Source organism: Xenopus tropicalis, chromosome 2 (assembly GCF_000004195.4).
Source record: "Xenopus tropicalis strain Nigerian chromosome 2, UCB_Xtro_10.0, whole genome shotgun sequence".
Taxonomy (NCBI): Eukaryota; Metazoa; Chordata; class Amphibia; order Anura; family Pipidae; genus Xenopus; species Xenopus tropicalis.
The window spans coordinates 152,550,203-152,565,495 of record NC_030678.2 but is presented as its reverse complement, the minus strand read 5'-3'; the positions used below and the strand labels follow the sequence as shown (position 1 = coordinate 152,565,495).

The 15,293-nt window shown below is 38.7% G+C and overlaps 1 protein-coding gene across 8 annotated transcripts in view; it reads left to right on the top strand.

Moving 5' to 3' along the window:
• Positions 1–15,293, top strand: part of nbea (neurobeachin) — a 355,187-nt gene that overhangs the window by 64,847 nt on the left and 275,047 nt on the right. For all 8 annotated transcript variants that reach the window (XM_012957925.3, XM_002934020.5, XM_012957924.3 and 5 more), the window contains 4 exons: positions 8,570–8,801; positions 13,067–13,167; positions 13,405–13,500; positions 14,854–14,975. In XM_012957925.3, coding sequence (XP_012813379.1) covers positions 8,570–8,801; positions 13,067–13,167; positions 13,405–13,500; positions 14,854–14,975 — 551 coding nt within the window. The remainder of the gene's footprint in view (positions 1–8,569; positions 8,802–13,066; positions 13,168–13,404; positions 13,501–14,853; positions 14,976–15,293) is intronic.

Below are 15,293 nucleotides of genomic sequence, written 5' to 3'. Positions count from 1 at the left end.
TACTGCATTCCAAATAGTCTGAATTTCTTTTAGATTTTAAATTCCCTGTCATAATGCGTATTAAAGGCTCGCTTGCATTTTGGGTGAGGCCCAAATGGATTTGTTGCTCATAGAACCTAAAAGTGTTCCCTCTCCTGCGTCACTGAAATGGATTCTGAGCAAGAATGTATTAGGAGAATCAAGATACAGGTATGGGACCTGTTATCCACAATGCTCAGGACCCGGAGTTTCCAAGTAACAGATCTTTCTGTAATTTGAATCTCCATACCTTAAGTCTACTAAAAAATAATGAAAATATTTAATAAACCCAATAGGACTGTTCTGCCCCCAATAAGGGGTAATTATATCTTAGTTGGGATCAAGTACAAGGTACTGTTTTATTATTACAGAGAAAAGGGAATCATTTAACCATGAAATAAACCCAATAGGGCTGTTCTGCCCCCAATAAGGGGTAATTATATCTTAGTTGGGATCAAGTACAGGTACTGTTTTATTATTACAGAGAAAAGGGAATCATTTAACCATTAAATAAACCCAATAGGGCTGTTCTGCCCCCAATAAGGGGTAATTATATCTTAGTTGGGATCAAGTACAGGTACTGTTTTATTATTACAGAGAAAAGGGAATCATTTAACCATGAAATAAACCCAATAGGGCTGTTCTACCCCAATAAGGGGTAATTATATCTTAGTTGGGATCAAGTACAGGTACTGTTTTATTATTACAGAGAAAAGGGAATCATTTAACCATTAAATAAACCCAATAGGGCTGTTCTGCCCCCAATAAGGGGTAATTATATCTTAGTTGGGATCAAGTACAGGTACTGTTTTATTATTACAGAGAAAAAGGAAATCAGTAAAAAAAATGTATTTGATTAAAATGGAATGTATGGAAGATGGCCTTTCTGGATAACGAATCCCACACTTAAAAATTCTACAATACAATTATAGAGTTGCTTTTAATTCTCGTTGCAACTTTCTTACTGCAGCAAAGTAAGCATGTATATAACTTTGCCATCTAGATAATGTTTGGTATAAGTAATACAAATGCTATTAAGCGCCTGTAGTGCTAATTTTTGGTTTAGTAGCAGTTCTTCACATGGATGATGGTGTTGAGGAAAATATGAGAACTTGGAGAAATAAGTTTGAAACTCCTATACTTTGTTTCTTTTTTTTTTTCTTAGGATCCTACCAATAGCTAAGTAAGTTATAATATGTAAACATGAAACAAGAGAAGATGAAAACTATTCCCCTAAAAAATGTAGGTCTCTAAAAATATATTGCATAAACAAGCTCATTTGTAAAACCCTGCTTCACCTGAATAAACCATTTTCATAAAAATATACTTTTTTAGTAGTATGTGCTGTTGGGTAATCCTAAATAGATAATTGCCATTTTAAGAATTAAGAGCTGCCTCCTGGCATGATAGGGATCATAGGATTCACAGTGCACACAAACAAGCCAAGGCACACATACATGTTAGGCCCCATCAGCCAATGAATGGACAGAGTTCAGTCTTTTGCTTCCACACTACTTCCTTAGAGTTAGAGTTGCATTATTTCCTGTCAGCTGATCTCTGAGGGAGCACACAGACCATCACAAAATGGTGGCTCAAGGGAAAGGATGTAAAAGGGCAATATCTACTGAAATATATATTCCAGTTTGGCGAGATTCTTTAAGGTCATTTAACATAATTTAAACTGTCTGTTGGTTAAGTATTCATTTTGGGGGTATAGTTTTCCTTTAAAAGAATATTAAATTCAGTGGCATCCAGCTGTCACAGTGGATTCTGTCCATAAAAGCTCAAAATTGCCAAAATCAATCCCATGTGTACAGTGAAAAGTCAATGTTATTGACGTCAAGGGCGCGAGGCACCGCCACCGCTAAACATCTCTACAAGTGTAGGTTAAACATATTTATATGTATACAAAATCATTAAATACTTTGAGTGTTACTGGCTGATTAAGAAATGAAATTGTTGGTACAGCTATACAAATATGTTCATCTCATGGGGAGTTTTGTTCTAATGACCCAAAGTATAGGATTATTTTGCCCTTCCTAGTCAGTTCAGTGCTGTTATTGTAACACTGTGTAATTCTCTTCTAATGCTCTTGGCCCTGGATGGAATGAAATGCTCCTTTCTGGGACTGCCATGTCATTATATTGTGCCATTCATTTTAATTTCCCCAGTAAATCTAGAGAGAGTAAATGTAGCCATTGTAGCATTCATACAAAGCCCCTTGTATTAGACTTATAATTTCCTCAAAGGAACCCTTCATCCAAGCGTGCTTGAGTGCAAGGCTGGAGGAATTGGATTCTCTCATCAGATGCAAATGCAGTGCGGGGAGAAGAGGGTGCCATGCAGATTTGGGTGCTGTATGAAAGAAGCCTTAGGCGTGGCTGTGTTCATTCAGTGTCCATTAGGTGTCCTCTGTACATATCAGCACATAATGCATCACTCCATTTAAATTATACATCTTTTTCTAAAAAGGCACACTTCATTTTGAGAGGTAGGATCGGGGGGCTGAATAGAGGCAGTTGTTGCACCTGCTGTTCCCAGCCATTTGGCACAGATAACAAGCAGATGTTATTCAATTTGTATTTATCTAAACTGGGTGCTATGAGTATATGTGTGTGTATGTATGTATGGATGTATGTATATATATGCTTTAGAAAAAGATGCCGCACTCACAGGACTTAGTGCAAAATCAAAAGTTCATTTATTAGTTCAAACGTTACACTAACGTTTCGGCTGTCTCCACAGCCTTTTTCAAAGTGGAGACAGCCGAAACGTTAGTGTAACGTTTGAACTAATAAATGAACTTTTGATTTTGCACTAAGTCCTGTGAGTGCGGCATCTTTTTCTAAAGCATGTTGTTCTGAGTTTTGATTCTGCACCCAGGCATCCTTTGCTCAACTTTGACGTGAGTGCCGGCTTTGGTAAATGAAGATTGTGTGTATATATATATATATATCTCTCTCTATATATATATATATATATCTATATATATCTATCTATATATATATATATATATATATATATATATATATATATATATATATATATATATATATAATAAGAAACAGGACCTATTATCCAGAATTCTTGGGACCTGGGGTTTTCTAGATAGGGGTCTTTCAGTAGTCTACTGTAAAATCCAGTAGGATTGTGTTGCCTCCAATATTGACTCGTGCAGCTAAGTTACCATCAATTACAAGTGTTTTTTATTACAGAGGTAAAGGAAGTATTTTTAAAAATTTTTGATTAAAATAGAGTCTATTGGAGGTGACCTTCCTGTTATTGGGAGCTTTATGGATAATGGGTTCCTGAATAACAGATCCCATTTCTGTACATGTTTATATATGTAAAAATAAGTTGCACAGGAGCTATAACGTCAGAGTCGGTGTATCTGTAGTACTGTATTGTTTGACTGGGCCTGAATTCAGCTTGTGTATGGCCAGCAGATGTAACAACCCCTTACACTCTTATCCCCCTGTGGCTGGCCAAATGAAATTCTCCAGTGGCAAAGCCCATATACGAAGAGGTCAGATCACTGGGTGGGAGTTTGAGCCCACCAGAGTGTGGTGTGTAAGTGTGGGGGTAGGATGAGTAAGTCAAAGGTATTAATTCAAACTACAGTGATGCAGCTTATTTTTTATTCAAATCATTCTCCTTTTATTTCGAGCTGTATTAAGTGGCACTTCTGAGCCATGCCTCTTGTGAGTGATATTATCCTTGGAAAGGACACTTATAGCTTTCAGCAATTCACAGTATATTTCAAGTCATTTCTTTTCTTACCTGCATGGCTCCTATGCCCATAGCTTACATCATCACTTTATTTCTGTAAGAATAATGTCAATTTTCTTTCATTAAACCTGTCTGACCGTCTGATGTTTTTTTTTTGTTTTTTTAAGGGGGTGTTCTTTATTTTGCCACATTTTTTATTTTGCAACTTTTCCCATTACAATGAATTTTAAAAAATGTTTCCTTTATTAATTAAAATAAGTCTCTTACCCAGTAAGGGATCAGTGAAGATGCAGAGATGGGCAGCGGGAAACCATCTCTACCTACTATCCCACAGCCCCAGTCCCTTCCCAGAGGCTATTATCCCCCCACTGCTACTATAGGCACCATCTCTCCCTACTATACCTGCTATCCCACAGCCACAGTCCCTTCCCAGAGGCTATTATCCCCCCACTGCTACTATAGGCACCATCTCTCCCTACTATACCTGCTATCCCACAGCCACAGTCCCTTCCCAGAGGCTATTATCCCCCCACTGCTACTATAGGCACCATCTCTCCCTACTATACCTGCTATCCCACAGCCACAGTCCCTTCCCAGAGGCTATTATCCCCCCACTGCTACTATAGGCACCATCTCTCCCTACTATACCTGCTATCCCACAGCCCCAGTCCCTTCCCAGAGGCTATTATCCCACTGCTACTATAGGCACCATCTCTCCCTACTATACCTGCTATCCCACAGCCACAGTCCCTTCCCAGAGGCTATTATCCCCCCACTGCTACTATAGGCACCATCTCTCCCTACTATACCTGCTATCCCACATCCACAGTCCTTTCCCAGAGGCTATTATCCCACTGCTACTATAGGCACCATCTCTCCCTACTATACCTGCTATCCCACAGCCACAGTCCCTTCCCAGAGGCTATTATCCCCCCACTGCTACTATAGGCACTATCTCTCCCTACTATACCTGCTATCCCACAGCCACAGTCCCTTCCCAGAGGCTATTATCCCCCCACTGCTACTATAGGCACCATCTCTCCCTACTATACCTGCTATCCCACAGCCACAGTCCCTTCCCAGAGGCTATTATCCCCCCACTGCTACTATAGGCACTATCTCTCCCTACTATACCTGCTATCCCACAGCCACAGTCCTTTCCGAGAGGATATTATTTAAACTGCTACAGGCGCTTCCTGTACCTCACATTTATTCTTACCCCCTGACCAGTGGATGATATGATGCTTCCTGTACAGTTAAAGGGTGAGTTTATATCCACCCACTCCAGGACAACTCTGCATGTATAAACTGAAATGTTTGTAAAATGAATTAATAAAACTGTTCTGTTGATTTTCTGCTTGAATCCTATGAACCTTGTTTTGTAGCAATCAAGGTTCCCATGTTTCTGATCAAGCATACCAAGGTACGAAGAGCAAAACATTCTACAGAAAACTGCTAATTGATTTTGAATAATGGCAAAGTGGAAGTAAATGAAAATGATTACCAGCTGTTTGAGCGATGCTCCAAAAATCCAATTCCGTGCAGAGGTCATGATTTTGAAATAATCAATTGCATTACAGAGAAGCAAATTCACAGTAATTTTGTTAAGTACAAAGGCATTAAAGATGCACATGGTAGTTTGTACTGACATTAGCAGGCCAGTCTCTGTAAAGGTCTTTTTCTGTATTAATACCAACAGAAGAACCATGTGCCACAGAATGTCAGCCATCCCAGACTTAAATACCTAGTGCATACAGACCCTGGGTGTGGTTAGGGTGTAATGGGGCATGGCCAGGGAATTTATGGGGATTGGTAAAATAATAAAATATATCAGGTTAAAATATATTTTGGTATTACTGTTTTATCACTTAGTGGTTGCTGCCTTGCAGTTTTATATTCCTAAGTTTGATTCATTCCAACCTGGGCAATGGCTTCTAGGAGTTACTTTGCTTAGGCTATGGCCATACTGGTTTTCCCCATGTGGCCGTATCTTAAATGCAGGCCATGAAAAAGCTACATCTGACCTTGGCCTAGTCCTTTGTTTATACTTGAATTTATTGGCACTTTGTACTTTTAATTTGTTCTCTTTACGCAAGGGAGCATGTGTTGAATAGTAGTAGTCATCTGCAATACAGTGAGCACCTCCCAGGTTTGTGATAATTACTATGATAACACTAAGTGAATGTTGGTGTGGGATTTAATCCCGGGCAGGTGTTGTACTTGAGCTCTACGAGGTTTAATTACACCCCTCTAAAAAAAGAGTCAGTGCCTTAGATATTTTGTCAGTATTTGGTAAATGTAAGGTAACTTTCTGTTAAAGATGTTGCTTAAATGCTTATTAAATATTGTTAAAATGTTCTTTTCCCTATTTTAGGCGCTGTGCAAATTTTGTAGGGTTCAAATTGCACGTACAGGTATGGGATCCCTAATCTGGAAACCCGTTATCCAGAAAGTTCCAAATTACGGAAAGTCCATCTCCCATAGATCCCATTATAAGCAAATAATTTTTAAAAATGATTCCCTTTTCTCTGTAATAATAAAACAGTACCTGTACTTGATCCCAACTAAGATATAATTACCCCTTATTGGGGGCAGAACAGCCCTATTGGGTTTATTTAATGGTTAAATGATTCCCTTTTCTCTGTAATAATAAAACAGAACCTTGTACTTGATCCTAACTAAGATATCATTTATCCTTATTTGAGGCAAAACAATCCTATTGGGTTTATTCAACTTAAGTTATGAAAATCCAAATTATGAAAAGATCCCTTATCCGGAAGGACCCCAGGTCCCAAGCATTCTGGATAACAGGTCCCATACCTGTATTAGTAATCTAGGGTCTCTCTTTGGTCCTGTTTGAAATGCGCAGGTTCTTACTCTGCTTTCTGAAGAGGGATAATTTTACTCTTTTCCCTCTCACTGAGAATAGACTGGCTAGGCATGACCTGGTTTGTTTGGGCAGTTTGGCCAATTGCAGTCATACTGCCCTTATGTTAAGGTATGTGTGGCAGCTTGGGTGCTGCTTTTGACAAACCATCCATACAAATATATGAAGGACTAGGGGTCAGAATAGGGGTATAGCATTTACTGTAATATCAAACTATACATTAATTTTGAGAATTGTTGCCTATGTTCTTGGACTGTGCAGGCACTCTCATCCTGGTCAGTGCTGTCTAATCCTGGTCAGCAATTATCTGTATTACCACAAACTGTATGTGCCCGAGATCTATACTTCATATTTGCAGATAATTTCTATTTAAAGCTTTATCACCTTAACTGCCCAGTAAAGTTATTAAAGTTGTTAGCAAGTGAGCTCATTTATCATTTGCAGGTATTTGTGTCACCACATTTTTCACACTAACTAGATAAAGTAGAACTAAAAGCTCTCAGGCTGCAATTAGCAAAGCATTATTACAATTAATTCAATAAGTTTTCTTTTTCTTCGTACTTCTGATGTGAGTGCAGGTGGCTGCACACACACACAAAAGGAGTGAGCAGTTGTGAATCAAGGGTTGCTACCTGGCTGTACAAATGAGCATTAAACAGCAAATATCTATTTGTCCAATCCTTGGACAGATTTAATCTTTCCCAACAGGAATTTTAAAAACAGCACAGATGGTTTTTAGAATGATTTTGAGTTTTGTGATCGTTTGTTCCACTTCTGTTTAACAATAAGTAGGCAGTGTTATCAGATTGGTCTAAAAATCTGATTTTTGCAAGACAAATCTTCCCATGTGCAGCTAGCTTAAAGGGGAACTATTGCAAATATGAGCAGTTAATATAAGCTTCATCATTCTGAAATAATTAAGTTACGCATCCAATCAGCATTTGTCTTTCTTCATTCAGCAGATTTCGATTGACAGCTGAGTCTAATACAGTGTTTGGGAGAGAGTTGGTTCAAAATAACCAGCTCTGGCAGAAAATATGTCTCTCTACATGCAGGATTTAAGCCAGAGTCTGTTATTTTGCTAGATTTTGTTTTTGCTGGAGTTTGTTATTTGAGTTAGCGGTAATACATCTACTAGGAAAAGGAGCACCATAAAAGACCTACCAATCAAAATCTGATTCTGATTCCTGCATGGAGAATTGAGACAGATCCTGAGAGGGAGAGAGTGAAGAGTAATTTGGTTATTTCAGAAACACCACAAAATGAATTATATTTAGAAAGTTTCATATTTCCATGAGATGAAGCCTATATTGAATTTTTGCAATAGTTTCCCTAAATATTATATATTTTATTGTGTCCCTGCCAGCTGTGCTGTATTTGGTATTAGGGAACAGATAATTAATCCCAAAAGTGAAGTGTAGTAAAGTGACTTTATATCTATCTGACAAGTACAAACTCGTTTAAATTCAGGATATATGCAATATTCATTTTTACTGTATAGAAAAGTTACCACGAGACTTCCAGAGCCGTGTGTTGTATCAGAGGCCGTTCATCTTATCTCTGCAGTTGCCATAATTCAAAGAGTGGTTGGTTGACATCATGCAGACTTTCTTCTTACTCTGCAACTCTGAAGTTTGTTTTCCTTGAACTTCCAAAGTCATTAGATGTTCAGAGAAGCCATCTCAAAAATTCTTAGAAGATTTTACTACTGCATGACTTCTGTAAGATGATACTAGAGCATGGTTTAGAGAATGTTGGTTATTATTGCCTTTAACCTCCAGAATGAATTATAAACTCTAAACCAAGAGTAAGTTCAGTGTGCCAAAAGCTGTATATAACAGTATGGACATGTTTATTCATTTTATTCACTTTCTGTGTAGTTTTATGGACTAATCTTATTGCCGTACTCATATGCAAATCTTTTTCCTTTCCTAGTTGGTTGGAGGAGAATTCGACCTGGAGATGAATTTTATCATTCAAGATGCAGAAAGCATAACATGTATGTCAGAACTGTTGGAGCACTGTGACGTGACATGCCAGGCTGAGATCTGGAGCATGTTCACTGCTATTCTACGGAAGAGTGTCCGTAACCTGCAAACCAGCACTGAAGTTGGCCTCATTGAGCAGGTTCTTCTGAAGATGCCCTCTGTGGATGACATGATTGCAGGTAAAATTGTCTTAATATTTGGGCTGCAATGTTTAATTGCAGCAGATGAATTTGAATGGAGATATTAATTGCCTCATTTCATAATCAAAGTGTTTTTTTATGGTTGCTTTATTAGAATTTCTCCTGCCATACTGAGAGCTGGTGCCGCATGGTCCAACCCTTTGCAGGTTCTTGGCTTCAATTTATGCCCTTGTCTGTAGATCTTTAGATTGTGCTTTACTTTAAGTACTGTGGCAATAAAGCATACAAAGTCAATAATTATATGATAACAAATGTTAACGAGCTAATACTGGGAGAAAACGAAATCACAATTTACATGAAATTCTCAACCTGCATGATCAAAAATTCCACTGGTCCATGTATGGGGCAACAATAGTGCCCTTTCTTATCTGATTGGGGCTCAAATCAGGTCAAATTATGACCTACCTACCAGAGTGGTTGGATGTACAATTTTGTGTCTGTGCTCCCAAAGAGAAAGTTGTGAGCCTCTTGGCAAAAGTGCCATTTTTATGCAGCAGTTGCACGACTAAAGCATCTAGCACACTGTGTGCCTTAAGTAACAGATTCCCTACAAGGTGCATATTTGTCATCTGCTTGGGACTCATCCCCACTGGCACCATAAGTTTGTTCCTACAAGGAGTCTGTGGGGGTCATTTATAAACTTCACACAATCAAGTATTATATATGGAGTAAACATTTTCACCCTGCAAGTGGTTATATCTATAAAGCTGGACAAGATTGGTGCATGTAACATATTTCCAAATTTTCATTTCCACTGCGATTGTCCTTAAGAGCTTTTTAAATACAGCTTCATCTCGAATTGCAAATACGTTGAGTTATACGTTTTATATTCACAGAATGAAGGTTTCCTTTATATTTGCGCATGACACACATGCACAGTGGCCAAGCTCACGCAAACACCCATCTCATATGCAAGCCATTTGCAAATATTTACGCGCAGTGCCCATTTCACTGCAATTTGCAAGAAAAGGAAAGATGGCAAAGCAGTGCTGTATTTAAGCATTTAGGAGAAAACATGTGCAAAACAACCATATGTGAATAAATATGCACTGCGGACACAAACGGTATCAATGATGCCCTGTTGTCCGTTGGGTTCCTCCTACTATTCAAACACCTTCAGGCATTTTAATTGGCTTTTGATGAGACTGACCCCAGTTTGTAGTGTGCATAAATCAATAAGGATTCATAATGCTAGTTAAAGAAAGCAGCCAGCATGCCAAACTACAACCAGGTGTTTTATTCCATTCACATCACACCAGACCGAGACTTGGTGCCAACTTCTGAAAGAAATAAACTTTTGGAGTTCAAAGCACTGCCAGCTTTCTTCCATTAGGGTTTATTGCCTCCCAGTGCTGCAGTTTTGGGGCCAACCACCCGAATCCAATTTGACCGTAGAGTGTCTGTACATTGGGCTGTAGCTGATTTGCCGTTTGGATGTTGTGCCTATGAACAACTAGAACAGTTTGTGTACATTCCCCCCTTGTTGGCTATTTTGCACAGCAGTATTTGGATACGCTTGCAAGCTGCTAGATCTGAATATCTGCTTATATATCACACCCAGAAGTAATAGAAAGCCCCACAGTCCCCCTGCTCTGTAATTATTTATCTCCATCCATATTTCCTTCTACTTCCCCAGATCTTTCCTCACCTGTGCATCTCTTTTTTTCTCTCCTCTATTTCTGTCATGAAAACAAACATGTACATTATTAACATGTACCCGACTGCTGGGCCCATCAACCCTATGTAATAGAAATCTTCTAAAATCCATTTATACATTAAATAAACCCAATAGGATTATTTTACCACCAATATGGATTCATGCAGCTTAGTAACCATCAAGTACAGGGCACTGGTTTATTACTACAATAATAAAGAGGAAAAAGGAAATAATTTTATCAAATTTGAATTATTAGCTTAAAATATTGTCTTTGGGAGATAGCTTTTCCATAATTTAGAGCTTTCTGAAAAACAAGCTTTTGGATAAAAGGTCCTGTACCTGTGTATGACTTATTTTATTTTGCTTTTATAGAGATGTTCCATAATTAAGAAAATGTTTTTATGATTTTAAAATATTTTTATATAATGTGGCATAATGTTGTAAATGAAGCAGAGTTGGACATTTTGGACAATTTCTCTTTCCAAATTAACTTAGCTGGTAGCTGTAACCTTCTGACATATGACCCCTTTAAACATTATGCCATACAAGAGAAGCGTGTTAAAATATAGTGCATCTGTAACCCTTCCCCTAAGGTTACAGCCTGAAGCTATACGTCAGACAATAGTCTGAATTTCAAGAGCCCTTCTCAGAAAAAAACATTTTTGTAATTCATCATTATTATTTAAAATGTTTAGTTTTGAAGCTACAGACCAGGATTAGCACTGCTAGAACTCTCTCTCTTCTGCTTTCTCTTTGGAAGGGATTGCCAACACCAACTTGAATTTTGCCCAAACAGGAAGTTGACACTGAATTGGTTACTGTGCATGCCTTTCCTCTCCTGCTTCATTTACATTTCTTTGATCTGATTGGCTGAATCTTGCCAGCCAATGGTATCAATATATGCAAATGAAGCAGGAGAGGGAAGGCATGGGGAGAACCAGTACAGAGTGAACTTTTTATATTTGGCTGCCTGCCAAGTCTTGCTCTGGGAATTCCCCTGCAGAGAGCAGATTGCCTGATCCTGGTCTGTTGCTTCACAACTAAACATTAAATAATTATATTGATTATTTACAAAAATGTTTTTTTTTCTGACAGGGGCTGTTGAGAAGGTGAACATCTTCTCTAATAGACATAATTTAGGAAAGTTACAGTAAGGGTCTTGCACAGGACACGTAACACACCAATGAGAACTGTTTCAGTGGGTATTTGGTAGATATTCATGACGTAAGCAACTCAAAACAGTGTCTGTTAAAGGAACAGTAACACCAAAAAATAAAAGAGCTTTAAAGTAATAAAAATATAATGTACTGTTGCCCTGCACTGGTAAAATTGGTGTGTTTGCTACAGTAACCCTACTATAATTTATATAATAAGCTGCTGTGTAGCCATGGGGGCAGCCATTCAAGCTGGAAAAAAGGAGAAAAGGCACAGGTTACATAGCAGATAACAGATAAGCTCTGTAGAATACAATGGTGTTTTATCTGTTATCTGCTATGTGCCTGTGCCTTTTCTCCTTTGAATGGCTGCCCCCATGGCTACACAGCAGCTTATTTATATAAACTATAGTAGACTTTCTGAAGTAAACACACAACTTTTACCAGTGCAGGGCAGCAGCCCATTATATTTTAGTTAGTTTTATACACTTTCATTTTTTGGTGTTACTGTTCCTTTAAGCAAACGGCCATTGAAACAAACCCACAGTGTGTATATTTATATATGGAACCAAAATGGAGATGCTAAGGCTGGCCACACATTGAAAGATCTACTGGTTTGGCAAGGTTGCCAAACAAGCTGATATTTACCTGATATGCCCACCTTGAGGTGGGCGATTTTGGACTGATCCTAAAGGTGTCCATACACAGGAAAGGAAACCATGTGTGGAATTTGACTTAAACTACGGTCAAAAAATGAACATGACTAGAAATGTTGAATTGCATCTGCTGCACTTAAGGTGCCCATGTGTGCACCAATATTATTGTACAAATGAAGTTTCATGCAATATTCGGTGTGTCTATGGTGGGTTGATGAGGTGACTAATATCTGCAAAATTCTATTGTTTCTACCTACATATCTGACAATTCAGCTCCTTCCGCTAGTAGAGTGGATGAATTATAGAAAGATAGGTATTGTAAGGTGTATGGCCACCTAAATTATGATTCAGGCCTTTAATGTGGCCACTGCAGCTCTTCTTCTTGGATCTTGTTAGGCCAACTTTTGAGTGTCAGTGACTCTGCACATGCTCAGTGTTCTCTGGGCTGCTGTTGAGAAACTAAGCTTAGGATGCTTTGGAAATCATCGACCAGAGGATCATCTATCATCTAATCTGTAAGGCTGATAATTAAAGTCTGATGCAGAATGAACTGGTTTCTGAGCTGCCATGTAATGTGAATAAGGAATTATTGTCTATTTGGTTTTGTAAAGTGACTTTTATAGTATAAATATACTGTCTGACACAAACCCTGTAGGCTTTGTTACTCAGGTATTAAGCAGAATGAACCTGCTAGTCTGGCAGTGAAGGTAGAAACCCTAGCAAAGAATCCCAAGGTACTAATGAGCAAATTAGGTTAACATGTTCTTCTCTTTTCAGATCTTCTAGTTGATATGTTGGGAGTACTTGCCAGCTACAGTATCACAGTGAAAGAGCTAAAGCTTCTGTTCAGCATGCTGCGGGGAGAAAATGGAATCTGGGTAAGCTGCGGTCAGAGATGCAGGATATCATATGTCAGTGCACTGCCGCTTTAGGTTCACACAAATTCTCTCTGGAGGCACATTAAATTAAATGTTTCTCTTCTTGATTGAGTGCCTTTTTAAGGTAACCTCAAACAGCCTATTCTGAATTAAGCATTCTTTAATCTATTGCTGTTTATGGTCGCTCATGCTGGTAAGTGATTTACTAAGCCTGCGCAATGCTTTATGTTTTGGCAGCCAAGACATGCGGTGAAACTGTTATCCGTGCTCAATCAGATGCCACAGAGACACGGGCCTGACACGTTCTTCAACTTTCCTGGAAGGAGTGCCGCAGTAAGTTCTACTGCTTCAAAAGCGTATCTGAACTTGATCGTTTGTGTCTGCTGCTCTGCCACTGTGGGAGTGCCCTGTGTGGTACATTAATGTATAATAATTGGGTCCATGTCAAATTCAGTGTTAATAAAGAATGGGAACAATGTACAGTTGGAGATGATTTTATTGATGCATATAATATGGTGTGCATGGTAGCACTGACCTCACTGGGACTGGGATGTGGTGGTATGTGCCAGATGCTTCAGATAATACCTACTTCATCCGCATTTGGCATCATTTTAGAGCAGTGGTTCTGGTCCCCCCATGTGTGGGGTGGGATTAAAGCAGCAAAGTGGGCTTGAAGACGAGTTAAGTTGAGAATTTTGGATGAATGACTTTTTGCCATTTAGCCACACTTATATATATAGGCACCCAAGGGCCAATGCCTAGGGTGGAAGTTTTAGGTGGCACAGCCTACTGGTGCCCATATGTATATTTAATGTTTTGAGAAAGGTCTTCTGATAATTAATGTCTTGCATTAGTATCTAGAAACTCTTTGACTTTTGGCTTGTGTATGGCCCCTTGGGCCTTGCCTTATTGCCAGTACTGTGCCCTACAAACCATATACATTTTACCAGCTAGGGCAGGGGAATGGGGACATTAACCCTTGCCCAGTTAATATGCATAGTAATTTCTTTAGCCCATGAGAGCCGATCATCTAGCTGATTTTAGTGCCAATCGGCATGATGGCCTGGTACAACTCAATGACCTTAAACTACTGGTGACATTAAATGAGCTTTGCCTTCTAATCCGCACTGATGCTTCCTTCGGGCAGGGAGACTTTCCTTCTTGTCAGGGATTAGCAGCCAGTATCATTCTAATCCGCCTGTCACTGACACACTGGCTAGAGTCGATTCCAACACTGGCTGCTAGCTGCAACAGAAGGTGCATGGAAATAAAAGCAAGATAGTTTCGATCCTAATACTTTGTCCCATTGCCAAATGTAATGTGTTTAATACTGTAAGGGACCACTAATGATAAAAAGTGAAAGGCTATAGATTTAAATGGAATGTTCTGTTGGGCCAAACAGTGTTTTTTCTTTATTTATATAAATAATCTGCTGTGTAGCCTTGGGGGCAGAGGTTCAAGTTGAAAATGGGCTATGGATCACACGTTTACATAACAAGTAATATTACACTTTGATACACTTTGTAGAATAAAATAGCTTGACAGGAATATATACACATGCTATTCATGGTTCTGAACTATAGAATACGGCACTTGCCTAATTATTTATTTATATGTCATTACTTGTCCTTTAATGGTTCTTTCTCTATCTGCAGTATAAAATCTGTTTTGTTTGCACACTCCTAGGCTATTGCACTGCCTCCAATTGCCAAGTGGCCTTACCAGAATGGTTTTACTCTGAACACATGGTTTCGCATGGATCCATTAAATAATATCAATGTTGATAAGGATAAACCATACCTCTACTGGTAAGTATCTATTCTGCCTATTCCTCTGAGCTGCAAATATGCCATGCCTAAGAACACTGTAGGTCATTGTACCACACTTTATTGCTAGGAAGCCGATCAGTACATGGGCAAAGTTTACTAAGCTCAGCCAATGTCATGCTTTGTTCGAAGTTATTAACTATTTTACTGCCAAGATCTCAATCAATAAAAGAGGGTCTAAAAAAAAGATAAGCAATAAAAAAAGGCTAGCAATAAGAATTAAGCTCCACAGCCTATTTTTTTTTAAAGGAGCAACGAACTTTACTTGCAGTCTAGAATCAGAAGTATAATAAATCACAA